The 26,691-nt window shown below is 45.9% G+C and overlaps 1 protein-coding gene across 10 annotated transcripts in view; it reads left to right on the forward strand.

Annotated features, from left to right (window-relative positions):
- The window catches only part of PLEKHA7 (pleckstrin homology domain containing A7), a 213,076-nt gene that overhangs the window by 110,665 nt on the left and 75,720 nt on the right, over positions 1 to 26,691 (forward strand). For 9 of the 10 annotated variants that reach the window (XM_059407719.1, XM_059407733.1, XM_059407747.1 and 6 more), the window contains one exon: positions 13,732 to 13,815. In XM_059407719.1, coding sequence (XP_059263702.1) covers positions 13,732 to 13,815 — 84 coding nt within the window. Of the gene's footprint in view, positions 1 to 4,520; positions 4,594 to 13,731; positions 13,816 to 26,691 lie in introns of those variants that run through there. The other variant, XM_059407757.1, reaches the window with a different exon arrangement.

Consider the following 26,691-nt stretch of genomic DNA (forward strand, 5'->3'; position numbering starts at 1 on the left):
AGATGGGATTGGGAGGGAGACAAACCATAAGTGACTCTTAATCTCACAAAACAAACTGAGGGTTGCTGGGGGGAGGGGGGTTGGGAGAGGGGGTTGGGTTATGGACATTGGGGAGGGTATGTGCTATGGTGAGTGCTGTGAAGAGTGTAAACCTGGCGATTCACAGACCTGTACCCCTGGGGATAAAAATATATGTTTATAAAAAATTTAAAAAAAAGAGTTGGTTTCTGGAGCAGTTTCCTTTTCTGTGAAGTAGGTGGCTGTGGAGGACTGGACTCCAGGGCTTGTGCTCTAAATACCACAACAGAATGTGCATTTTTGGGGGTTGAGGGAGGTCTGTGATCTTGGCCTAGGCAGTACTTGGTCAGATGCTTTTCTGTTACAGGAGCCCCTACCTGTTTTCAGTGGCCTTTTGGGTGTCCCTAATGGGCTGCAGTCACTGAGGCCTCCCTTTGGATTCTTTAGGGTTGTTGGCAGTGCCTCTCTGCGTTTTTCATTTTGTGGAAGAAACAGTCTGCTGAGTGTCTGGGGTCTTACCTTTTCAGGAGTCTCTTCAGGGAAGGCTAAGGATGAGTTCATTTGCCATTATTGTCAGGAAGATTCTTCTAAGAATGTTTTTTGTGAGAAGGACATTTTGTGGCCTATTTTTGCTACCTCCTTCCCCTCCTCCTCCTCCGTCGCCTTCTTCTTCTTCTTAAGACTTTTATTTATTTATTTATTTATGAGAGAGAGAGTGAGAGCAAGAGAGATTGGAGAATGAGAGGAAGAAGCAGACTCGCCACTGAGCAGGCAGCCTAATGCAGGGCTCCATCCCTGGACCCTGAGATCCTGACCTGAGCTGAAGGCAGACACTCAACCTACTGAGCCACCCAGGTGCCCTATTTTGGCCATCTTTTCTTTTAGTTCTTCCTCTTATACAAGAAATTTTTATTCTTTAAAATAGAGCTTCTTTCTAAAAGAAAGGTCTTCTCTAGAATCAGTAGTGGTAGTACAAAATGGGGTTGCAAACTCCATGTCTGTAGAGGCTTAGTGGATAACAAAAAAGCAGACTGTATTTATGCTTTCCAATTTGTTTTTGGAATACTTGGGCTACTCTGTTTATCTTGGGTTTCCCCCATTCTGGTTGAGATATGGGTATAAAGAAATTGCTGTCCTGTAGGAAAATTAGAAATACAGGTGTGATGATAAGTAGCACTAGGTGTACACCCTCAGCACTGGGAATTGGTAGGGAGTGATGGGGACCGCAGTGGACGTGAAGGGCCATTTCGCCTCTCACAGGCACCCAGCATTGCCCCAGTTTTGTTTTTTTCCAAAGCATGCTAGATTTTTATATGAAATGTTCCTGCTTTTAAACTTTGGCTCAGTCAAAAAACTCTGTGTGGCTCAAATAAAACTCATGTTGGGGACAAATTGGTTTGCATGTCATCAATTTCAAAGCTCTGTTAGGTGTGTGGGGCAGATTGATGTTTTGGATGGCCTCCCAGGTCACCTCTGGCTGTAGGTTGGTCTGGTCTGATCTGTTGTAGGGGTCCTAAGGAAGCTGTGATGTGGAGAGATTGTTATGTTCATCCTTGCATATGGACATGGGGGAATCCAAGATACGCAAAGTAAAAGGCACATTATAGAATAAATATGTACAATTTCATTCTATTTGTTTAATTTTTTTTTCTAAAAAGAAATATAGGTAAAATTTTAAAAATGCGTAAAATGTTCATAAAAGCAAAAAATAAAGGATACTTAAGAAACCGGTAAAGGTGTTGCTTCTGATATTGACACTGAATTGGACGCAGGAATGGGAACTTCTGCTCCCCCCCCCCCCCCCCCTACAGAGTAATTTTGGGAAGGTAAAATGGAAAGAGTCGTTGGGATGTATGACAGTGTTGAGGAAGGATGGAAGCAGCGTGGCCCGGAGTGATTAGGAAGGACTGTTGGAAGGAGTGGGGGCCTTGATGGTTGGGCAGAATGCATTAGGAAAGAGGATGACAGCAGCCAGAGCCTGGTGGTAGGAAAGCAGGTGTTGTGGGGACTGGGGAAAAATTACATTTGGCAGGAGCTCTGGGTAGGGGCTTTAGTAGTGAAGGAGGGTGTTGTATAGCAGGGGGCAATGGAATGTTTGCTGTACTCCAGCACAATCCGTCTGGCAGCAAGGACGAGGGAGCTTGTAGGCAGGGCCATAGGGCAGGAGCCTCTCATGTGGCTTCTTCTGGCTCCCAGGTAGCTGTCACTGATCCCTGCTAGGGTGTTGCCTGATGAACAGGGTTTATACCTATACACCCGATGAATAAGCTCATGGCACTTCCTGTTCCTCCACTCCCAAGAGTGTGGGCCTTGGAAGCTTGCCCACCTCTGTTGTTGCCTGGTGTGGTTCCTGTTCCTCTGAAGCCAGCATGTCTCTCCAGACATTTTGGAGGTTATGTAGAGCGACTGGCCATTGACTGAAGTGTAGTCACTTCAGAACGGGCCCGTCCTTTGGAGTCAGGGAGTTTGGAGCTTGGATTTTGACCTTGCCACTTCCTGGTTATGTGGTCGTGGGATGCACTTGATCCCTCTGGGCTCCAATATCCTCTGTGCAAAATGGAGATAGTATGATTTACCTTCTCAGTTGTTATACCTGGCAGGTTGATACCTTGCAAATAGATGTGCCATCCTTTACTTTCATATTATGGTACCCAGTCTGACCTGTAGTTACGTATCTATATTATTTATGTTTAGTATATGAAATATATACTTATTTGTATCTATTTATGACCATATCAGTCTATGCTGTTGGACTGTAAGCTCCTTTTCATTGGGGATAATAGGTTCTTTTTTTTTTTTTTTTTTTTTTTAAGATTTTATTTATTTATTTGACAGAGAGATTACAAGTAGGCAGAGAGGCAGGCAGAGAGAGAGAGGAGGAAGCAGGCTCCCTGCTGAGCAGAGAGCCCGACGCGGGACTCGATCCCAGGACCCTGAGATCATGACCTGAGCCAAAGGCAGCGGCTTAACCCACTGAGCCACCCAGGCGCCCCGGGATAATAGGTTCTAATCATTGCTTTACCTCAAAGCGCTCAGAGTGCTAAGTACATAGTAGGGCTAGGTAGATGTTGCTTGAGTAGCGTCTGTGTGGTTTAACCTACTCCAGTCTTTACAGCAATTGGCTTCTGATTGATTAGGATGTGTCTCTGGGCTAGGGCATATCTTGTGTGTAGTTAAAACAAGTTTTGTCAAGCCAGATGCCCTTGTTAGGGTGATGTATCAGGATGGCTCGGGAGTCATTTAATATTTCGTTCCACTGTGGCATATCTACAGTTTGTGGGCCTTGACGTTCGTGCAATTTAGGAGGTCTTCTTTAAAATCATATGAAATGGCAGAAGGCCTGGGAGTACAGCACTAGAACCCTTTCCAGGACCTTACAAGGGATTTTGGAATGAGGGGTGCTAATGCTTGAGCTTCAGGTAAACCATCTCTGTATTTCAGGATTCACAGAGCACTCACTGAAGGCTGTGGTAGGAGTTACGAAGGCTAAGGAGATTTCTAAAAGGGGAAAAAATGCTGGCAATGAATACAAGTTTTAGTAAAACTGTCATCCCAAGCAGACTCAGAAGAAAATCCCTTGTATGTTTCTTTTCATTACACAAATATCTGTTGAGCACCTACTCTGTGCCAGGCACTGTGTACGCACTGGAACATAGCTGTGAAAACAGAAGTCCTTGTCCGGTGGAGCCTACATTTCAAGTGGTCCCCTCCATCAGGACCTGCAGACCTACTTAGATGGCAGTAAAGAGCCACAGTACTGATCTGCGGCGGTGGCAGTAAAGGCACTTCAATGCCTGTATTTCCCTTTCTGATTCCTCTCCCTTCTCCTCTCCAGGCCTGTTCTGAGAGGGAGAGCCACATGGTTCAGCCTATGCTAAGAGGACCTGAGCCATCCTAAGCAGCGACAAAAGACTCCTCTACCTTTCCCTGGGGGAGTGGGGATGGTGGCTTGGGACTGCTCAGGCCCCTCCCTGCCCTGCCTGTGGGACAGAGTGATAAAGGAGCCATTACCTTCCCATTAAAGTCTCCTTTTTAGGGCTTATTTCAGCCACAGAGGTAGTCCAGCAAAACTGAAGGAGCAAATCCTTCAGACTCCAGAGCCCATAAACGGAGGTGTTTCCTATGTCCTGCTTCCCGAGGGGTGGCGAGCCCCATAGTCTCCAAGGAGAACGGCGGAGTCCAGAGACGTGAAGTGTCTGCCTCGCTGTTTACCACCAGCCGGTGCTCGGCTCGGCCACAGCGGGGCGGTGACTCAGAGCTGGAGCTGTGTTCCTGCCTCGTTGCCAGTTTTTGCGTGGGGGTTGGGGAAGAGGGAGAATGAATGAGTAGGAGCAAGTGGCGGCTGCATTTGTAACACCTTCGGAAGCAGCTGCCGGAGAACCGAAATTCAGAGTAGGCGGGCGGGGAGCCTCTGCCTCACCTCTTGCAGGCAGCTAGGCCCTCCTTCCCTGTGTGACCAGAACCCAGGTTTTCATAAGGCCAAGGCTGGGGAAGAAGACACAGTCCTTCTGAACATGGAGCTCAAGGAGAGAGTGAGTGCGTGTGCCACCTTTCCCGGCGAGCTGGGGAGAGCAGGTTAGTCCTGTCCGGTCTTCACAGGGACTCCGTTCACTGTGGTGTATTCTGATTCATGAAAGTCAGATAATGGACTGAAGGGGGGGGTTCGATGGCTTGGTTGGGAGTGCCAACCAAAAACAGTCCAATTTAACTGAGAATAAATAGGACGAAAGTATCATTAAGTACACCTCCCTGATGTCATTACAAAGGATTCTCTGTTGGCAAGTGAGATCAGGGAGACAGTGTTCTGCCTCATTCCTTTGTGTTTCAGTTATGTTGTAGTGTTGTTCCGGCTCAGTCCGTGGCTCTGCCAGGAGTCAGAGATGAACCCCAGTGTCTCAGGACGTGATTGTTGAAAGATCCCTACAATGTCACTTGGTCCATCCTTCTCATTTTACTCTGGAACCTGGCTTACTAAACAGTAGCATAGAACCGGCTACTCTCTGAGGTTGAAAATGTTTCCTGAGAAGTTTGAAAACTTCTGTAGCGTGCGCATCCCTGACTCAGCACTGCTCGCTGGGGAGGCCGTTTTTCTTGGGCTGTGCTTTCTGAACGTTTGAGGACTGACCCAGTGGGGGACAGAAGTGGGGCTGAAGGCAGGCGCCTACTGATCTTAAAGGACTTTTTCTGGCAGGCAAGTTCCTTAAATAGAAGTTTAAACAGGAGGCTGGATAGAGTGCCTTAATTCAAAAGGGAGAAAATGTGTTCTTGAGCCGCTGCCCTATGGCAGGCTAATCATACTGGCACTTGCAGTACGGAAAAAGGCAAAACAGCTCTATCCGTGGGGAGTTTCCGGGCTAGCAAAAGAAGACTCTAACAAGCACTTAAACGTGCAGTGCTACAGGCCAGGCCCATTATTAGTACTCTTCAAAACAATCTGCAAGGTTGGGATTGTCTTCTCGTTTGGCAGATAGAGAATCCAGCACTCAGAAAGGTCAGTCACTCATTCAAGGTCGTGCACCGCCAAGTGTGCGGCAGAGCTGGGGTTTGAGCTGCAGTTGTCCTGACTCTGAACAACATGCTGGGGTTCATGCTTGGCAGGCTTCATGTGGCCTCTACATTGGATGCATGAGAGAACCTAAGACCCCGAGAGGCTGAGTATTTGCTGGGGGTGTGGACCTGGTAGTGACAACGCTGTATCTTGGCTCCTAGTACTTTGATTCTCTGCCAACATTCTTCTTCAAAAAAAAAAAAAAGAAAGAAAGAAAGAAAAAAAAAAAGGAGCAGGAGGCTATCTGGGTTTGCTTTCCTCATTCTGTCAGGAGCTTGGTTTTAATCTTTTCATGGTTCTTGAGGTCTTGTAAAGTCAAAATTAAAACTCCCTATTAACCACATAGGACTCTTAAGGGCCCCATGTGGGAGCTCAGGAAGAAGGCAGGTCTTATACTTGGGTTAGTGGGTCAGGAGAGCTAATTTATGAAATGAGTTGGCCGCTGAGTGGATCTGAAAACATCTGGAGCACCTGATGAAATGTAGAGCTTTTCAAATCACGCTAGCAGACTTGAGTCTGTGGAATCCAGAGTTTAGAAAGCACAGCTCTCTTTGCAAGATATGTGAGCTTTGAGGTTGCTCAGTTAATTCTGTGACTGCTTTATGCCCAGTTCTGTCTGTGCCAGGCTCTGCCCTTTTAATGCCTTCAGGTGAGGAGAGCAGGGACTGACTGTCCGTTTAGGTAGCAGGTCTGGGGTTTGGCTGGATTTCAGTGTCTCTGCTTAATTGGATGTGTGAGTGAAAGCCAGGTGTGGACCGCGTGGGAGTGGGGAAGGCCGTTCTTTGGTTTGTGCCATGCTCCTCGGGGCTGGTCAGTGTCTCCACTGCACGTAGGAGCCTTTATCAGGCCTGCCGACCCCTCTCTCCCCCACTCTCTCTGGGGGAGTCTTGACAGGTTGGGCTGCAGTGATCAGGAAATGAGGTGGGTTATGCACCTGAAAGTGATGTGTGCTTGTGCTCAGGCTGTTGAGATGAAGGAGTTCAAACACCTGCTCCCTAGGTATTACTGTTCTGTGCTGCAGGAGATCCATGAGAAATAAGTGAATGATGGTTCCCAGCCCTCCAGGAACTTGGGCTCTTGATGGAGGGGGCGGGGGAGGAGAACAAACACACATGAAGTAAGCAGAGAGCAATATAGGAGAGAGCATATAATCAGTCACCAAATTGTAGGTTTCGTAGCAAATACTCTCCAGTTCACAAAAGGGAGATACAGGTGATGTTTGTGTTCCCCTCCCATGTGTTTTTAATCACGCAGTCATTTCCTCTCGGGTGTTTACATTCCATTCTTTGATTCTCTGTGTTGAGTGTATTACCCTCCTTTGTTGGGGGGGGGGTGTTCAGGGGAGGGCAGATTTCTCCAAATTATATTGTAACACAGTTGGGAGAGAGCCGAGAATGAAGCGTTCTTGGCATGTTGGTGTCTCATCCTTCTTTCTTTTGTCACTAAGAAGGGAAGCCACTGCCCTCTGATGACTTACGACCTTTTAGATTCTTGTCTCTTTGGTACTTTTGCCCAGACCTCTGTAGGGGTTAGCTAGTGTATTTAGACTCGTGGCCTCACTTTAAGGTAGAAGCCTCTTTAGTTGTTTTTCATTCATTCATTCAGCAAATGTAACCGTGCCAGACACTGGTATAAGCCGACAAGGGCAGTGAAGAGACAGGCAAGCTCCATGCTCTCCTGGAATATACCTATTAGGAAGACTGACAACAGTCAGAACACATGAGTCAGAGAAATGACAGTAATAGTGAAAATAGGGTGACATGATATGAAGTGACTGGGAGCCTACTTCTGTGGGTGGTTGGGCAGGGCTCTGAGGTGGTGATAGTTGTGCCAAGGTGAGTGATAAAGAGCCAGTTATGCGAGTATGAGAGAAAGAGCTTCCAGGTGGAAAGGCTAGCTGGTACAGAGGTTGTTAAGTTGGAAATAGCTTAGTCTTCAAGGAGCAGAAAGGAGGCCAGGGTGGCTGGGGAGGGATGGAGAAGGAGAGAAAATGTTTATTGTACAAGAAGGTGATGTAGGTGGTCAGGGGTCAAGTCTCCTAGAGCCAAGCGCTTGAATTTTACTCTGTGCTGTGGAGCTGTTGCGGGGTTTAAAGGAGGAATGTGACTTGATTTAATTTCCATTTGAAGAGACCCATCAGGCTTCCCATGAGGAGAGTGGGTTGTACAGAGGCCAGGGAGAGAGCAGTTAGGCTGTTGTACTATCTTAGCTAGAGATGATTGGTGCTGGCTATAGGACTAGAGAGAAAGGGGTGCATTCAGAGATGTCTTGGAGATAGAGGCACCTGGGCTTGCTAATAGTAGTGTGTGAGGAAGTTACTGTGGAGCAGGGAATGGAGAGCGACTCCCAGGTTGCTGGGTTGTGATGCTGTTAATGGAAACAGAGAAACCTGTGGAAGGAAATACTGGGTTTGGTCGGAGTTGGGGGAGGAGGCTTATTTTGTTTCTGCCCTGTTAAAATGTGGATTACTAGTACTCATTGCAATGGTCAAGGTGCATGGTCAGGTTCAGCAAACATCAACTCAGTACCTTCAGTGTGCCAGGCGTTGTGTGAGTATCCTCACAACTCTTGGGAAGGATATTATCACTATTCCCTGTTTGCAAATGGAAGCACCAAGGCTCAGTGAGGTGAGATGGCGTGCTCGGTTTGAACCCAGGTCTTCTGATGCCGGGGCTCAGGGCAGACACTGAAGGAGGCTGGCTAGTGTGCAGTGTTGATGGCTTTCACTTGAGAAGAGAGGATGGGGACCCTATGTTGGCTCATCAAGGCCCAATTCCGATGATTTCTGAAGAAGAGCCTGACAGAGGAATGCCCATGTGCAAGGAGTTGTTGAAAATCTTGACATTTCCAAAATAGTGCAAGCTCTAAAGACCATTTCAGTAAGATTCTCAGTCCCTTTAGGAAATGCCACATGAACAACAGTGACACTTTGTACTAAACAAGCCGTTTTATAAAAGTGTTAAATAAAATAAAAGGAAGTTGGAAGTGTTGAGGGAAGGTAAAGATGCTACTTCAGCCTTTGAGTGCCACCTTTTTACTCTGTGGCCCAAGTAGGAACTGAAGGAAATAGGGAGGCAATTTCTTCTGCTCTTGGAGTTTCGGTGACTAATTTGGGGACCCAAGTAGAAGCATTATTAGGTTACCCACAGTCCTTGGTTTTCTTGAGACACTGGGATTCAAACAGTCAGTGCCTTAACAAGCCTGGAGGCAGAGCTGAACGTGGCATCAGGCCTGCAAGGTGACAGTCTTGCTGCATTAGGGGAGCCAACTGGGGAGCCTGAGGAGCCAGAGGGGCAGATGCTGCCAGGCATACCAATGAGAAGAGCCTTGATAGAGTCCCTCCTTAGACTTTCAAGCTGGATCCTCTTCTTACATTTTAAGCTGTTCTCTTTATAGCTGGGCCAGATAAGAGCTCTTGCTGACTGTGCGGGTTTGTCCCACACTCAGCATACCAATACCACCGCCATCGGAAAACCAGATTTATCAGGGTGCTCTGACCTCCACTCGTGGGCACCGTTCACGTAACTCCAGAGCTTCTTGCTATGCCCAAAGGAATTGCCAGGCTAAGTAATTGGAACCCTTATGTTTAACCGACCAGAATCTCGCTGCTCACATTATGGTCAAACTCTGTATGAATGGAAAATTAATCTTGCAGAAATGCTGAAAGAAACTGTAGGACTCGTTTACGTCTCGACTAGTCCTGTCAGTGGTTGTACGTGTGCTCCTCTTTATATTGAGCTCAAATTGGTTTCCACGGCTCCCTGGTCCTAACTCTGCCTTGTGAAATCTCTTCTGTTTGCTGTTGGACCTCTTTAGGGCCTGACCCAAGTCCTTCCAGGCCCTGGGCTTGTGAAGACGTGCTTATTTATGTGGATGGGTATGTGTGGCCCGCCTTCAGGGGGTAATCCTTCCCTGTAACCTTTTGTGTGCCTTAGTCCTCTCCCAGGTGAGACCAGCTGACATTCGACTTAGTGGGGGGTGTTTCTAGGAGGAAGGGCAGGATCTGAAAATAAAGCCTAGCTTGTGTTTTATTTCACTTGCCAAGTTACTTTCTAGTAGTCTGAAAAGAAACAGAAGCCCTTGTATGGAGGAAAGAACGTTTCTGTGTTCCCTTGAAACTGGCCACCTGGCTCCCAGCCGGGCCATCTCCATCACTCCCAAGAGGCAAGGTAGCAATTCAGGTTTAAGAACAGGTATTTCAGGGGATTTGTCTGTGCCTGCTAAATGTGTCTTGAGACAGGATGATAGGACATGAGATTCTTCATGGATTTTAGAAAATCAGGAAATGGAGCAGGGTGGGGGCTTTTGGCCTGAGGTCAGGGACAGCAGGTAAAGCTGGAAGACTTCGCAATCTCCAAACGGGTGTGGGGTCCTGCATTTACTATACAGCCTTTGTTTGGTGAGGGTGAGCTTGCAGTTAGGAGAAGGAGACCAGAAGGGTGGTGGTGTGCAGGAATGCAGAAGTCGACTGTCATTGTGGGCAAGTCATCTACCCTTCCCGGGTCTCACTTTCCTCACCTGTGGTCTGGTGTGATGAAACACAGCCTGCCATACTGGGGGTTTGGGAAGACCGAATTAAATAACCCAATACCTAACACTTCTTTTACTCAAAAAAGGGCTGAACCAGAAGCTCTGTGTGCTGGGCAAGCTTGATCAGAAATGATCCTTTTGTAAGGCCTTTGTATTCAGGAGGTATTATTCTGGTTTATCTCTTTTCTCAGCGTATGAGTCCTTTCCCCCCCCTTAGTTTCGTGTTCCATTAACATCATGGAACCCAGATCATCAGTTTCTTTATGTGTAATGTGGGAGTAAAAATTTCAGCCCTGCTTATCTCAGAGGATACTTGGGAGAATCAGGTATAGTGATGAATATGACCAAACTTGAAGCTTCATGGAAATTCAGGAAATTTTTTGTCAAAAAGGGCAGCATCTATATTAAGGAAGAAAGGTTGGGGAGCTGCCTCCAGATCTGATTAAAAAAAACAGTCTTTTTTTTTTTTTTAAACTGGCTATTAATATATATATATATATATACTTTTTTTTTTTTAAATGAGCATGTAACGTATTTTTTGCCCCAGAGGTAGTCACAGTGCTATCCAGGTCATGCAGCATATATGAAGAGGTTGCTGGATGCTGGTTGCTGCTCTGGGCATAGAGAAGATACCCTCTTTGTGTACATCAGAGATCCTCCTAGCTGACCTTGGATTAGGAACAAAGGTTGTTTGGGGACTACTGAGTGCCACATATGTGTTGTCATTTAGAACTTTGGCTCAGGCACAATAGAAGGAGGGAGGTGCAGAGGAAGAGAGAGGGGGAGTAGCAGTGGATGAGATGCTGTTTTTCTGATGATTTGTCTTCAGGGATTTCTGGTTGTGGCCAGGAACCCCTGAGTCCTGTAGACTCCTAAGGAAAGGGGACAGCAAGTTATTATGCAAAAAGTATATTGGATCTAGAAATAGAAGACCAGGATTTATGTTCCTGTCTTATCACTTACTGATGATATTATCTTGAGCAAGTCACTTAACCTCTCTGAGCCATTTCCTCATTCATAAAATGGGGGTCGATGGTGGTAATAACTAAGAGGCATAAGGAAAGGTTTTGTAGACTGTAGAGTCCTTGAGAAGTAACAGTGGATCATGGTGTTGTTGCTTCATTATTAAGCCTGTTATGAATAGGGCTTTTTGGTTTTTTTCCTCCAGGTAGAAATGAGGCAGGCTTTGAGTTTGTAATTCCCTGGTGAATGCCGAGCTGGGAAGAAAGAAAGAAAAAAAAGAAAGAGAGAGAGAGAGGCGGAAACTGGGTGTAAATAAATCCTAACCCGTGAACATGGTGCAAGGATTTCTGGACCTGGTGTTACTGGGGTCCAGTTCTCATCCTTATCTGGATGCTTGTGCCTTAATTCTGCTTTTTGTGACAATCAGGCTGCTGTCTGCCAGATGGAGTCCTGAGATTCCATGGGCTTGCTTCAAACCTGGGAATTTGGAAGCTGGAATGGTTGGGAGGGATGAAAGGTTGGGGGTGGTGGTGGTGGTACACAATCACAGGGCCAAGGAGCAACCTGGTTTTGATGGCTTGGACTGCTTCACATTTGGCTTATCAGCAGTCAGGCTGCTCTAAACTCAGTGCCAGCTCACCCCAGCCACTGGAACTCAGGACATTCTGGCCAGGGCCCAGGGCAGAGTAAGAAAAACCTTGTGCGCGAAGAGAGTTTTTTCTTTTTTAACCTTATACTATTCTCATTAAGCCTACTAATCTCTGGGGTGGCCCCATGCTTAGTTTGGAGATGGGCTAATACTTTAACACTAGCAAAATGAGATGATGTATTGACTCTGACAGTGAAAGCATTTTAACCATCTGTATTAGGGGCCCTAAAAAATGACCATGCCCTTTGATTAAATAATTCTACCTCTGGGAGCTTAACCCAAGGAAATAATTGGAATTGCAGGAAGAGTTTGTACTAAAAGATGTATAATGCATCTAAAATATCCAGCATCAGATGAATGGAAATCTTTCTAGAATATAAGCACGAATGGAGTAAGGACTTCTTGTTCACTCTGTATCTCTGGCACCTAAAACAGCGCCTGGCACACAGATGGCCAGTGAACATGTTTTATGTGGTTATAGACAAAAAAAATGTATATCCATAGGATAAAACTCTGACTTGTTTCACCTATCTGGACATAGAGCATTCCTATGAAACATTTTGTAAGACAGAATGATGTAAGGCAAATCAGATTACTATAATTTATGTGGAAAAAATTTTGAACACTCTCAGACTCCCAAAATAACCTCTTAAGCTTTTCTGATATCTTAGGACACATTTTGTTAATAGATACACAAAATAAATTGAAATAAAACACAGCTGCTCCCAGACGCCCTTCAAAGTCCTGGCAACTTGATGGTGAGATGCTGGTGTTGTTCTCTGGTAGGGAGCTTGGGGGCGCCACTCGCTGCTTGCCTCCGTGAGGATTCCCTGCAAAACAAACGCTGAATGCTTTTTGCTTTTCAACTTTTTTTTTCTGAAAGCGAAAATTCCTCTTCAGATTTCTTTCAGTTAGTGAAAACAGGCACTAATATAGGTCTTTCCTAAAAATGAAGTGTCATAACATGAACTTCCAAAAAGGAGAGGGAGGGGGCACACATGGATTCACCTATTTCAAATAAAGAAGTCTTAAGGACAGCAAATTGTCTATGTGACTAGGATGCGAAAAGGGCAGGAGACAGATTTCTAAATACAGCAAAATCATAATCTTTTAGTAGAGGGAAAAACTAGGGAAGGAGAAGATACTCAGGTATATCTGTATGTAAGTGATGAGATATTGGGTGACATTTTTTCTTTTTTATATTTTCTAAAATTTCTAAAAGGACTGATTCTTTGATTGGGGGAAAACACTTTAATATAAGTCATATTCTTTGAGGGGGGAAGAAAATGACTTTAGATTAGTTTATTTATTGAGCAAACCAGCAGCCTTTAGAGCCCTCTCCTCCTTTCTTTCAAAGAACCAGGCAGCCTTTGTGAATACACAAAACACCTACACACTTTGGTTGTGTCTGTTGGCTTGGCATGGAAGCTGATCCCTTCTAACTTCAAAAGGGTGATAGAAACTCCACAGTGTTGAAATTGTGCAGGTCATGTTGCAGAGACATGCCCATACATTTATATCCCATCATTGAAGCGAAGGCATTTTGTAGTAGGGAGAAGAATTTTAAGAAGATAGGTTTTTCTGGGTGGGTGGTTAATTCTTGGAATTCTTTCCCTGGTTCATGGTTTTGGGAAGCTGTTGAAAGTGCTGTCTACTTTCCTTCATTCTTGTTTTAGCTCGTGCCGTCTTAAAGTAACTCGCTTCTGAGGAGTTTGGTCTATCCGAATAAGGACTTCACGGAATGTCTCTCGAAGATGCAATGTTCTCTTGCAGCCAAGGCTTTCCTAGAATTAAAATCCCTGTGTCTTAGGTGGGCTTGGGCACCTGAGCTGAAAGTTTTTGTTTTCCAGTGCAACTGGGTCTTGACATATGAAGTGCATCTTTGAAGAAAGACCCACTCTCTCACCCTGGGAGGAATCTGTGCTGATCAGGGGTCCTCAGACATTACTGATCTGTTGTTGTGTCTGCAAGCCTTCCCATTCCCATGACTTCTCATTCATTATCTCTTTTTCTTTCTCTTTAGCCATAACCAACAGACCACAGCATTCAGGCATCCTGTGAGTGGGCAGTTTTCGCCAGAAAATAGCGAATTTATTCTTCAAGAAGAGTAAGTACTTCTATATATTCTCCTTTTCCAGGCAGAGTTTGGGAGCTTAAAGGCATTGGCTCAAAACAGAGCTTGTTGGACTATTTTCTGTCCCAGATAGAGGGACTTGGAGTGGGATGGTCGATTCAAAGTGGAATGCAAGAATTTTGTTTTTCAATCTCCAGACTTCTCTCAGTGGGAAGATGTGGAAGTGTGGAGATGACCCAGGTTTGTGCCATGACTGGTACTGTCAGAGCCTCTTGCAAACACCCTGTCCCCTGAACGACCCCCACCCTCCTTAAGTATCATCTAACACACTAGCTGTGCTCTAAGAGGACCCACTCATCTGGAGCGAAATGGCCTTCAATCACACCAAACTGAACCAGCCTTTCAAGGAAACCTTGAATAAGAGTCTAAGGCCAGGGCTTCGAAGGGAGGAGGGCTGTGGCACCTGGAGTTCTTTCTGCTTGTTTTTTCCATTGTGGGGACTTTCTTGCTCCTCAGTCTGATTTCAGCAGGTCCCCTGGGGTGCTCAGAGGTAGGTTCTACCACCCAGGGCTTATCTATTTAAAAATGCATCTACAGCCCAAGCAGGGTATGTTCTTCTCCCAAACACAAAGGCAGAGAAAGGTATGCAAGTGGCTCTGCTTCCTCCTGCTCGTCTGAGACAGTTCTGTTTGAAGTAAATAAATAGTTCTGTTTGAGAAATGAATAGAGATGTTGGCTTTTTCTCTCCTTCGTATCATTTTTCTGTTCAATCATCTAGACCGAATATGATCTGAAAATAAAAGATTTATATTTTTATAGTATTTCTCTCCCTCAGTACTTATACTTTTAAACTTTCTATTATGGAAAATTTCAAACCTATATACAAAAGGAGAAAGATAAAGTAGTAAGTCTAGTGTATTCAACTCTCATCTTTAATAATTTCAAAAATATGCCTGATTTTATTTCATCTGTACCTTCCCCCTCACCACCTAGATTATTCTGAAGCAAATTCCAAACATCATTTTGTTCCTACAGTATTTTCAGTTTAGAATCATTACCTTAGAGAACTTTTAAAACTAGAAATGTATAACGATGATACTGATATTCCTTGCCTGTTTACTCTGTGCTGGGGGTTTACATATAACACAACAATCCTGAGAAGTAGACCGTCATCACTGTTTTAGAGATGAAGACACCAAGACTCAAAGAAGTAGGGTCACTTGTTCAAAGTTGCATGGCTGGAAGTAGAAAAAGTCAGTATGGCACCCCCGCTTGATCTCTTAGTCAGGGCTAACCCTTGCCACTAGTGATTGGCTACTTGCTAAATTCTTTGGATTCTCCTGGCCCATGGGTCATGGGGTCTGACTTCGAAAGTGTCAGTACTATTAGAAAGTGGATGGGAGGTAAAGATCGTCTTGTCTTCTACATTGAGACAGAACTGCTATGGAAAGACAGAGCCAGAATGTGGATTCTCCACATTCCAGCTTGGTATGAGCATGTTTAAAGAATTCCTGAAGGTTAGAAGCTCTTGGGAGGTCAGTGAGTTCAGTCCCCTTCCTAAGGCATCCTAGAGAAATGGCTGCCTGTCATTTTTAAAGGTCTGTATGGAGAATCCATTAGAACACATAGTTTGGGAAGTTACCAACTTTAATAAAAGCTTCTAGAGAAATGCAGACTTCTCATCACTAAACACCCTTGTCTTATACACCCCTCCTTTTCCTCACTGTTAAGATTTTGTCCTTGGCCACTTCTGAGAAGGTAGCCTCTTTTATCCTCCCAAAATATCTCTGTAGCTAATCTCCATTCCATCCAGTTTCCAAGAAAAACACTTTTTTTCAAGGGTCACTTTTCTGGATGTCATAAGGACTGCTTGCTTGTCTCAGGTGGTGGGTGCAGGGTCTGGGTGACCAGACCATCCTTGAAGCAGGGAAAATGTGCTTTAGGCATTGAGAGGAAGGAGGATTCCTGTGGACTGAGCTGGTGATCACTTGGTTTACTCATTAAATACTTACAAAGTGCTCATATTGCGTCAGGGACTGTGCCAGAGAGTTTGCCGTTACAACAGCGTGCAAGACAAATGTCCTGTCTGTGAAAAGTAGTAGAGTGGTAGTGAAGAGAAGGTGGTAGAGTAGGGGAGATAAATAAACAAGAGGTCACAAATGTGGTAAATGTTCTCGGTGGAAAAAACATAGGGTTCGATGGGAGTTGGTAAAAGAGGGTTCTAACTTGGCTTAGGGATTGTAAGAGGCCTCTCCATCCTGGGAAGGGACGCTGTTTCAACTGAGACCTGTCCAGTCACAGTGCCCCAACCTGGGCAGTGACCTAGACGGGAAAGAGCGTAGAGCTATACCAAGTGAGTGAGAATGAAAAAATGAGACACACCAGATGGACTCTGGAGGTAAAACTGGACTTGGGAGGTAAAATTGACAGGACTTGGTAATTGATTGGCTGTGATGGGGAAGTGTCTGGCCCTAAATTGGAGGAAGGGGGGATTTAGATAAGTAAAGATAAGTGTGCACGTGCATGCGCCAATCATTCACAGCTGAAGGAAGTGTGAACAGCCTTGGTGGGGTCAGAGGGCAAGAGGGGGACTGACTTGTAGCTGAGGTTTGAGGTTTGCAAAGGGGAGGGAGGAGATAAGGTTGGAGAGGGAGTTTCAGCCAGTTATCTAAATTGTTTCCTTTTGAAATACACCCAGAGTTACCCCTGGTGGAGCTCTGGAGGGGGAGTTCAGCATGATTTCACCTGATAGAAACCCAGTTTTTAAAAAATGTATCAACAAGAGGTGCCTGGGGGGCTCAGATAGTTAAGTGTCTGCGATTGGCTTGGGTCATGATCTCAGGTTCCTGGGATCGAGTCCCACATGGGGCTCCCTGCTCAGCGGGGGTCTCCTTCTCCCTCCCACTCTCCCTCTGTGTACTTTCTCACTCTCTCTGTTTCAAATAAATAAATAAATAAATAAATAAAATCTTAAAAAGAAAAGTGACAACAAATAAGATTCCTGTTTTGTTCCCTTAGAGGAGCTTAATTTTGTTGTGTGGTGTGTTATGTGGTGAGGGAAAAAGATCAAGATAGCCATTCATGTGTGCTTTACACATCAGCTCTCAGATTAACATCAGGGCTGGGTGGAAAACTGGCTCTTTTCTTTTTCTTCTCTAAGGACTATCTGTTGAGGCCACATGAACTCCTCTTGCTAGAGCCTCTACCTGAGGTTCTTGACGTGAATCCTTCCGTAGCAGTGGTTTTCAGTGTGGTCTCTGAACCAGCATCACCTGGGAACACTTTGGAGCTGCAAATTTTTTTTTTTTTAAAGATTCTACTTATTTATTTGACAGAGATTTATTTATTTGACAGAGATCACAAGTAGGCAGAGAGAGAGGAAGGGAAGCAGGCTCCCTGCTGAGCAGAGAGCCCAATGCGGGACTCGATCCCAGGACCCTGAGATCATGACCTGAGCCAAAGGCAGCGGCTTAATCCACTGAGCCACCCAGGTGCCCTGGAGCTGCAAATTTTTGAGCCCTATCCCAGATGTACTAATCAGAGACTCGGGAGCTAGCACGTAATAGCATGTATTTGAAAGGCTTCAGGTGGTTCTAATTCAGGTAGACATTTAAAAACCACTGATTTAGACAACTTGTATTTCCATCCTTACTAAATTACCCCTAGATTCTTCCTTTCATCCTTACATCTCCTCCAGACACCCATCATTCTCTGGGCTGTGGTAATAATCTTAGATGGATTTTAGTCAAATAATTTTGGGCTCCTTCTTGTGTGTGTGTGTGCTGGTGGTGGGGGGGGGGTAGGAAACCCAACTGGTCTCATGGTGGTTTCCTTGAGAGTATTACTTTGTGGATGGATAACTCATCTACCCCACTGCTGGCAGGTGGGACTTACTTGAGCCCCTTGGTGTAAGTCAAAGATGACTTCCCACCTTACAAATTGGAAGCATGGAGAAGAGAAATAATGTGAAAGCTATGATCAGTGGGTCCAGAGGACATGAGCACTGAATATTTTAGTTTCTGTGCCAGTAATACAGAATCAGCCAGGATAGGCTAGTGTCTGCTGTGGTAAAAACAACAAATAAAATCTAAGTGACATGAAAGAATTAAGGTTTGTTTCTCACTTTAAAAAATTTATTTATTTATTTATTTGAGAGAGAGAGGGAGGGGCAGGAAGAGGGAGAGAAGCAGACTCTGCTAAGTGTGGAGCCTGATGCAGCACTCAGTCTCATTGCCCTGAGAACGTGACTTGAGCTGAAATCGAGAGTCAGATGTTAACCAACTGAGCCACCCAGGCGCCCCTATTTCTTACTTGCTCCATGTCCATCATGGGTCACCTAAGGGATTTTATTCTGTCATTTTTATTGAAGGATGCTCCATCTCTGTGCCTCCAGGATGGCCAACGTCAAGAAAAAAGGAACTTGAATTGTAAACTGCTCTTTCACTTAAACTTCATTGACTAAAGCAAGTCAGATGACCTCCCCTAACTTCACCAGGCCAGGGAGGTGCATTTCTACCATCCACCTGGGAAAGCTATCCAAAATATTTGCTGGCCAGCACTATCCTTAATGACTATGCTTAATAATCCACAGTCCAGATTTATTAAAGAAGGTAGGACCTTTTGAGTCCATCACTGACAAGCTTCTCTTGCTGCATGATTAGAGAGTTTGATTTCTCATTTCACCTTTTCTTTTACATGATCTTGCTCTTTGTCGGAACCGTCAAGGCAAGGTGGGTATCAGTCAACAGGTCCTACAGCCTTGTTCCCCAGGGGACACTTCTGTATACCCAAGCCAACAGGCTGTGGAAATCCCACTTAGAAGAGCTAATATAAGGGGCGCCTGGGTGGCTCAGTGGGTCAGGCCTCTGCCTTCAGCTCAGGTCATGATCCCGGGGTCGTGGGATCGAGCCCCGCATTGGGCTCTCTGCTCAGCGGGGAGCCTGCTTCCCCCTCTCTCTCTGCCTGCCTCTCTGCCTACTTGTGATCTCTGTCTGCCAAATAAAAATAAATAAATAAGCAAGCTAATATAAATTCAGGCTGCATTAATAAAAGTACACTATGTAGAGAAAGGAGGATAATAGTTCTGGTATATCATGGTGTTTGTGGACTACTTCATTCATGCATTCCAAGTTTATGGAGCACCAAGGACATGCCAAGCCCCACTTTGAGCTGGGTGCTAAGTTTCAAGAGGGATATTGAACAACTTAGATTGCCCTGGGAGGGGGACCATTAAGGTGAGGGGTCTAGAAACACTGTCCCTTCACGTTCAGTCTGCAGGAGAGAAGATGAAGGAGGATGTGCTGTAAGTCTATAAGAAGGGCTGGCGGGCAGAAGTGGGATATATTTATTGAGTGGCCGCCAAGGCAGACATCAGGTCAATGAGTAAAAGGTCTAGGCTGGCAAATTTAGCTCAGTTCATAATTTTCTTGGAAAGAAATTTCCTGACATCCCTTGTTTTGGGATCTAGAATTTCATCTTTAACATTACAAGAAGTAATCTACCTCCTAGAGTAAGAGTTGGCTTTTTCCATTAATAGTAATATTGTTATTATTTTTATAGTGAACATTTAGAGCCCTTACTATTTATTACCAGGTACTTTTCTAAGTGGTTTACATTTATTTATTTTTTTAAAGATTTTATTTATTTGAGAGAGAGTGAGCATGAGCAGAGGGTGAGGGGCAGAGGGAGAGAGAGAAACAGAGTCCCCGCTGAGCAGGGAGCCTAACATGGGGCTCGATCCTGGGACCCCAGGATCATGACCTCAGCTGAAGTTAGACATTTAACCTACTGAGCCACCCGGGCACCCCAGGGATTACATTTATTAACTTAATTTCCACAGCAGGCTTATGAGGAAGATACCATTATGATCATGGATACTGAGGCACAGAGAGGTTAAGAGACTTGCCAAAAGTCACACAGCTAGTAAGTGACAGGATTTGAATCCAGATAGTCTAGCCCCTAATACTGCCTCTCATCAGACTGGTCTTTGAGAGACAATCCTCTTCCTTGGCATAGGTGTTACTGTGCCAACTAAGTAGGTTAGAGATTTTTATTGTATCTGCAGTAATGAGGTTTGATCTAATAACTTAATTCTTGTGTGAAAGATGCCAAGCCAGAGCCTCCTTATTAGTCTTGTCTCCAGAAGATGTTCTCGAGCTTTTCTTTTTTTTTTTTATTTTATTTTATTTTATTTATTCATTTGAGAGAGAGACAGTGAGAGAGAACATGAGCGAGCAGAAGGTCAGAGGGAGAAGCAGACTCCCCATGGAGCTGGGAGCCCGATGTGGGACTCGATCCCGGGACTCCCGGATCATGACCTGAGCCGAAGGCAGTCGTCCAACCAACTGAGCCACCCAGGCGCCCCTTCTCGAGCTTTTCTATAGGGCCTCATTTCCAGTGATGGGGTCATTCCAGCTTTTCTTTTTCAGCCTCTTTTCCTGATTCTCTATGACTTGCTTGAATTGGGAGCTTGTGGTTTGGCTTTGTGGCTTAACGGACCACACATAGGGCCCTAATGAAAGAGAGAACAGTGGCCCAAGGGACTCCCAGGCTATGGTTCTGAGGGTTGGGGCCATGCACAGGAGCTTTTGCTCCTCTGAGCCGGCTGTCCAGGAAGCCGCTGACAGACGCCTCCGCAGCTCTCTGGGAAGAGCAGAGAAGAGCATGCCGGAGCGGTGACGCTGGCGGCTGATTGACAGCAGGCTGTGTACACGGCTCCCCAGGCTCTGTCAAGCAGTTGATGTTGAGGTGGGGCCTAGCTGAGAGTATGTGCTCTGGCAGTTCAGAAGCCTGCTGCTCTGCTCAGGAGCCAGGTGGAAGGTACCCCGATGTCCTAGATTCCTTAACCTGGAGGGGACCCTTTCTTGGCTTGCCTCTCTTGGCTTCCTCGTGAGGCTAGCTTGTTCCTTCCACTGGAGTCTGAGCAGCCCCATTTTCTCATTGGCATGTCTGGAAAAGAACTGTAGGTCGGAATGGCCTGAAATGTCACGAGTGGTATTTGGAGGACACCACTTTAAACCATACTTTGCTGAAGGTAAGAGGTACCTTCCTGACCTTTGACTTCTTCCTTGTGTAGAGGCAGGGCCTGACTCTCCAAGGCCTATGCAGAGTATGGGCCTGGGGGTGGGCTGTCCCCTGCTGCTGGGAAACCAGGGGCTGGCTGCTGCTCCTCCTGCCCTTACAAGTTGGTAGGAATTTGCATGAGAGGTGAAGAGCACAGGATGAGGGTGGGGGTCCAGGCCAACTCTGGGTCTGTCCTGTGGCTCCTCTGCTGAGCCCAGACTGCACTGCTGATAGAACCAGCACCTTGTCTCTCCAGCCTGGCAAGCTTGGGCTAGCTTTGCCTGTTGCATTTGGTTGCCATGGCAGCAGAAAAAAACGAGGAAGAATGGAAACATCTGGCAAGCAGATGCAGAAACTTGACTGTTCAGTTTTCCTTCCTGGTCTAGGAGACGACATTTGTGATGGTCACAGGTAGGGAAGAGGTGGCGCTAGTGTTGACCTGGCTCTGGCGTTGATGTCTCCAAGGGCACCAGCACTGGGGGTGCGGTCGCTGCCATGCAGTAGTCACGTTTCGGGCTCTGTGTATGGGGGAAGATGCTGCAGTGGCGGCTCTGCTCTGGAAGGGAAGCTGCTGCTTGCTGTCATTTTGTTTCTTCCTGGGACTACCCCTCTGGTCCTCCTGTTTTACCTCCTTGGTCTGAGAAGCGTGCCTTCTCCCCCCACCCCCCAATCTCCATTAGAAAGGTGTTTTCTAGTGGGGGAGTGGCTGCCTGGTAAGGGGGGGTGGATGGGGCGGGTCTGAGAGGTAAGAGGTGGGCTGGCCAATGGCTCCTGTTTAGCATCTCTGTAGTAGCAAAGCAGAGGTGGGAGGAACAGTAGAGGTCAAGGTCTGGTTCTTTCCCTGCACAGACTGAGGCACTGGGCATGGACAGCACACAGCGGAAGAAACTGGTCCAAGGTCATATGGCTGAGCAGGACTTAGGCTGAGTTCAGAGCAATGCTTGGGTTTGGGGGCTCACTGGACTGTTTTCATGCCAGGTGAGGGGTGTTCTTCAGGCTGGTTTCCAGCTCCTGGTTTGGGGTGGGATGAGGAACTGAGCCTGTGTTCCAGAGAGGAGTTGAGGGGAGAGGGGAAGGAGCACAGAAAGCCACAGTTGAGTAACAAGGCCATACTTGCTGAATGAAAACCTGTGTCAGACAGCCTCCCCCGGGGTGCTGGGAGTATACAGTGAGCGTTGGCGGTCTGTCTGTGTGTGTCTCTTTCTCTGAGAAGAGGGGGTGTGGAGGTGTCTGCCTGCTTGGGACAAGAACTTTATTTTATTCCTGCTTTTCTTTGTGCATTGCTTTTCCCAAACCCCTTAGGTGGTGGGTGTGAGCACTTTAAAAAATGTGCTGGTTGTGAGCGAGTGTGCCTCTTTTCATACACCCTCCTCTTGTAGCATTAATTCAGGCTGAGCTCTCTGTGTAGAATCCTTGAGGACAGGGAATTAATTTGGGGGCCTATTTTTCTAGGAATTGATGGGATACAAGTGACATCTAATGATGGCTTCTCAATAGGGCAGTCCCAATTCCCCATAGCTTTCTAACCTCCTGGGGAAAGAATAGGAGTCCGGTCCCCCAGCCACAGGTTTATTACAGTTTAAAGGAGCCCCACCTAGATAAGGTGCTTATAGGGGTGTTTCTAGGAAATGATTTGTTTAGAAGCTAATTGTTTGGCACCTTGAGCTTTCTGGGAGAGAAGTGCCTTGGAAGTAAAAATAGAGTGTACCTGAGATTTAAATTCTGGGGTCTCCACTGGGAACAGCCACAACAGAGCTTTTCATTTCATTTAATGTAATGTGTCATGGTTTTCAAAAGGTCATTAGAATCCACACAACCATTTTTGAGGTGAAAGTAGTTTTCATCCCGTTTTGCAGAAATAGATACCGAGGCCCAAAGAAATGATGTAAATAATGTGACTTGTGGAGGAGTGACTAAACTGTAGAGTTTTGTTGAAACCTGGTTATTCCAGGCGCCTGGTCTTTCCACCACTCTAGGATCCTCTTGGTTTGGAGAGGGGGGTTGGGACTGAGAAGAGCATCAACAGCCTTCTTCTGTCACACATTGAGACTTGCCTTGGGATGATGATTCTATGGCAGAAGCCAGGTGCTGGAGTCCAACTTCTATTCTGGACAAGTCATTCATCTCACTTAGCCTTAGTTTTCTTATCTACAAAATGGATATGGTAAAGCTGGCTCTCCAGGGTTAAGGGAGATAATGCAGGCGGAGTGCCTAGCACATAGTAGGTGCTGGATAAGTCCAGTCCAGTACCTCTGCTTGCTTGACCTTGTGTACCGATCCTAAGGTTTGCTGGTTCTTGGCTTGGTGACCTACCTACTAAGACAGCGATAGGGTAGGGAAGGGTGTTGCCGTGATCCCACTACAGCTTACTCTTGTTCATGATGTTACTGGGAGGCATCTGGGGATCCTAGTAACCAAACTCAGCTCAATTCAGACCCAACAGAAAAAAATGACTTCTGAATTTATAACCTCCCTCTTAACCACATTGTCAGTGTTGTATGCATTTGGTCCTGGGTAAGTAGGTAGCAGAAGCAGTTCCTTTTATAGAGGAGGAAACTGAGGGACAGAGAAAATGATTTTCTGTCCAGGCTCACTTGACACATCTTTCAGGAAGTTTAGAGTAGGATGAAATCACTTTGCTACTGGGCATCTCCAGACTGAGTTTTATCTAGTTCTAACTTCTTTTGTTCATTTCAGTTGGGAGGCAGTTGAGTTAAAACTCTAGCTCACTGTTTTGAACTTCAGCCCACATCCCTCCAGCAAAATAATCAGCATTCATGTAGCCCAAGCCAAGGAAAGAGACGTCTTTGTTCAAATCGTCCCACTGTACTTTGGGAATCCAGAAACCTGGCAAACAGGCTTTTAAGTTAATAGATTTTATTTAATGACACCAAGAGTCTGCCTTCCCATAGCGTGTGCAGGTGTCTTGGTCTCATCACCTGGGAGCTGTGTGACTCATGTGCTTGAGGGCATGCTGTTCACTGAACCACCTTTCACAGATACTCAGCTCAGGGGTGCAGGTTCCTCTCCCTCAGGAGAGGATGGACCTTGAGTCTGAGGAGTTGAAGACAGAGTCAGTCTCTGCCCCACTAGGCTCTTAAGTGGGGAACACACCTGTGTTCACTGAAAGGTGATTCTTTCAGTATTGTCTCACTTCGGGAGGCTATATAAATATATAACACCATTGATAGTCCTGTTGTTCAAAACACATGGTAAACAGCCTCCAGAACTTTCCATCCAAGCCAGCTTTTCAGCCAAGTGGGAAAATTGTTTTTGAGGCTCTTTTTTTTTTTTTTTTTAGGTTGGGGGTAAGTGGAAGGGCAGATGGAGAGTGAGAGAGATTCTTTTTTTTTTATTTATTTTTTTATTTTTTATTTTTATTTTTTTTTTTAAAAAGATTTTATTTATTTATTTGACAGACAGAGATCACAAGTAGGCAGAGAGGCAGGCAGAGAGAGAGAGAGAGAGAGGAGGAAGCAGGCTCCCTGCTGAGCAGAGAGTCCGATGCGGGGCTCGATCCCAGGACCCTGAGACCATGACCTGAGCCGAAAACAGAGGCTTTAACCCACTGAGCCACCCAGGCGCCCCAGTGAGAGAGATTCTTAAGCAGGCTTCGTGCTCAGTGCAGAGCCTGACATGGGGCTCAGTCTTGGGACCCTGAGGTCATGACCTGAGCTGAAATCAAGAGTCGGATGGATGCTTTACTGATTGAGCCTCCCAGGTACCCTGAGACTTTTTTTATATCCTTTTTTCGGGGGTACCCAGTGGTATTCCAAGCATGGCCACCACGTGTTTTGTTTTGCTTTGTTTTTTAAACTAGTTGTAGTTCCAGATAACTAGTTATGTCCCAAAGTCATATTTACCCTTGGGAGACATGGGAGTTCATTACTGTGATTAAGGAGATGTAGAGAGCATCCTCTGAAGGCCGATCTTGTCACTGGGCTGAGTGCGTAGCTGTGTGCACCTTGTTCTTTCAAAGAGCCAGGTCAGGTACTATGCGGCAGGGGTTGAAACTGTTGCTCAAGCTGGGAGCTGTCCCTACCCATGGGGAGCCCTGATGAAGACATTCACTGTTTGTAGAGACAACACAGTCTCTTCTCTGGGGCAGATATAGTTTGGGCTTTAGTCATATCGCCTGATAAGCCAGCTTTCTCTGGGTGTGGCTGAGCAGAGGTCTCTGTAAATGAAGATGAAATTGTCCTCATGTTTTTCTTTCTTCTTCTCTTGTACTCTGCCACCCTCCAGCCACCCTCCTCCCTGCCCCCACCACAAACCACCGTGTTCCACTGTCCCTCAGTGATGTTCACTGTTGGGACCACAACCAGTCCTTCTCCATCTGAAATCTTTTCATAATTGGCTCCTTAGGTGGTGGTCATACCTTCCTTCCTCACCCATCCAAGGTGTAAGACAGTATGGTTGTCTAGAGGAGCTCCCTGAACAGTCAGCATCCCTGAATGGGGTGGGGATATGGGGCTAGAAAGCAGGAGGTGATTAAAGTCAGAGCTCAAGATTGTAAGGTATAGAAAGGGTGCAAGTGGCCATCATCCTGGACCTTCCAGGCCCTTCCAGGCCAGTCACACATCTATCCAAATAGCCTTTCTTTGTCCCACAGAGGAGAAATAGTATAGTCAGTTGATGGAATGTGATGTGGTTATTTAAAATGATGTGGTTATTGCGGCGCTTGGCTAGCTCAGTTGGTAGAGCATGTGACTTTTGATCTCAGGGTTGTTAGTTTAAGCCCCGTTTTGGGCACAGAGCTTACGTAAAAAGAAATAAAAGTAAAGAAATAAGATGATGTTGATGTGTTGAAAATAATAGAGAAAATGTTTAATTTATAATAAGTTTAAAGAATCAAAATGCAAAATCATAAACATAGTATCATAACAATTATATAAAAACAAAAAAGCACTCTTTTCCCCCATCCCCAAAACCAGACATATAAAGAAGAATGGAAGGATATGTACCAAGTGTTAAAAATGATTTTCCTTTGGGTAGCAAGACTATGATAATTTTTTTTCCTTTTAGCTTTTTAAAAAATATTTTCCAAATATTCTATAATAATCCTCTGTGTCTTAAACGGGAGCAATTTCAACTTGATAAATCCCAAACAAACCTCTATTATTGTTAGACTTTGTGTCCTTAATTTTGGCATAGAGCTACAGCCGCCATACCTGAGAACTCATCCTTGTCTCAACCTCTGGAAATCTGAACGTCAGGCAAGACTAGGTTTCAGGCGGACGTTTTGGGCATAGTTGTGCCTGGAGGCAGGGGCTGGACAAGGCAGCCTCTCAGGGCCTTTCTCACCCCACTCTTGGCGATTATCTCTCTGCTGCATGCAGCCTCTGCCAACAGTGAGCGGGCTGAGTGCTGTGACATTCTCTGAGTGGGGAGCAGTAACAAAAGTCTGGCTGGGATGGAGGCCGGGGGTGGGGAATCTGGAGTGAGTGCCTGAGCTGATAAGGAGCCAGTGATCTTTCTGCCTGGTGGGACTTGCACTTCCAGCTGCCAAGCATCCGGTAGAGCTCAGCCTCTCGGAAAGCTGGTCCCACTGCAGTGGTCCTGCTGTTGGTGCAGCTCAGAGAGCACGGTGGTCACTGCTACTTCTGTGAAGAAGTCATGGTGCCGGGTGTCGGGGCTCTGTCTTGGGGCGTAAGAAGGATCCCTTATCTTTTGTGCAGAAGTGGTTTTGAAGGAAACCGCCTATTTCCAAGGTGGAAACTAGGATTTTTCCTCGTGGCACCTCTGTAAAAGTGAGCCTGGCGAATGGACACCCAGAGTGCTGCTTCCTTGTTGGGTCTTGTCTGGATGCTCCCTCTTTTCAGGCTCCTGGCCCAGGCCTCCAAATCC

This window comes from Mustela nigripes, chromosome 1, assembly GCF_022355385.1.
Source record: "Mustela nigripes isolate SB6536 chromosome 1, MUSNIG.SB6536, whole genome shotgun sequence".
Lineage (NCBI taxonomy): Eukaryota > Metazoa > Chordata > Mammalia > Carnivora > Mustelidae > Mustela > Mustela nigripes.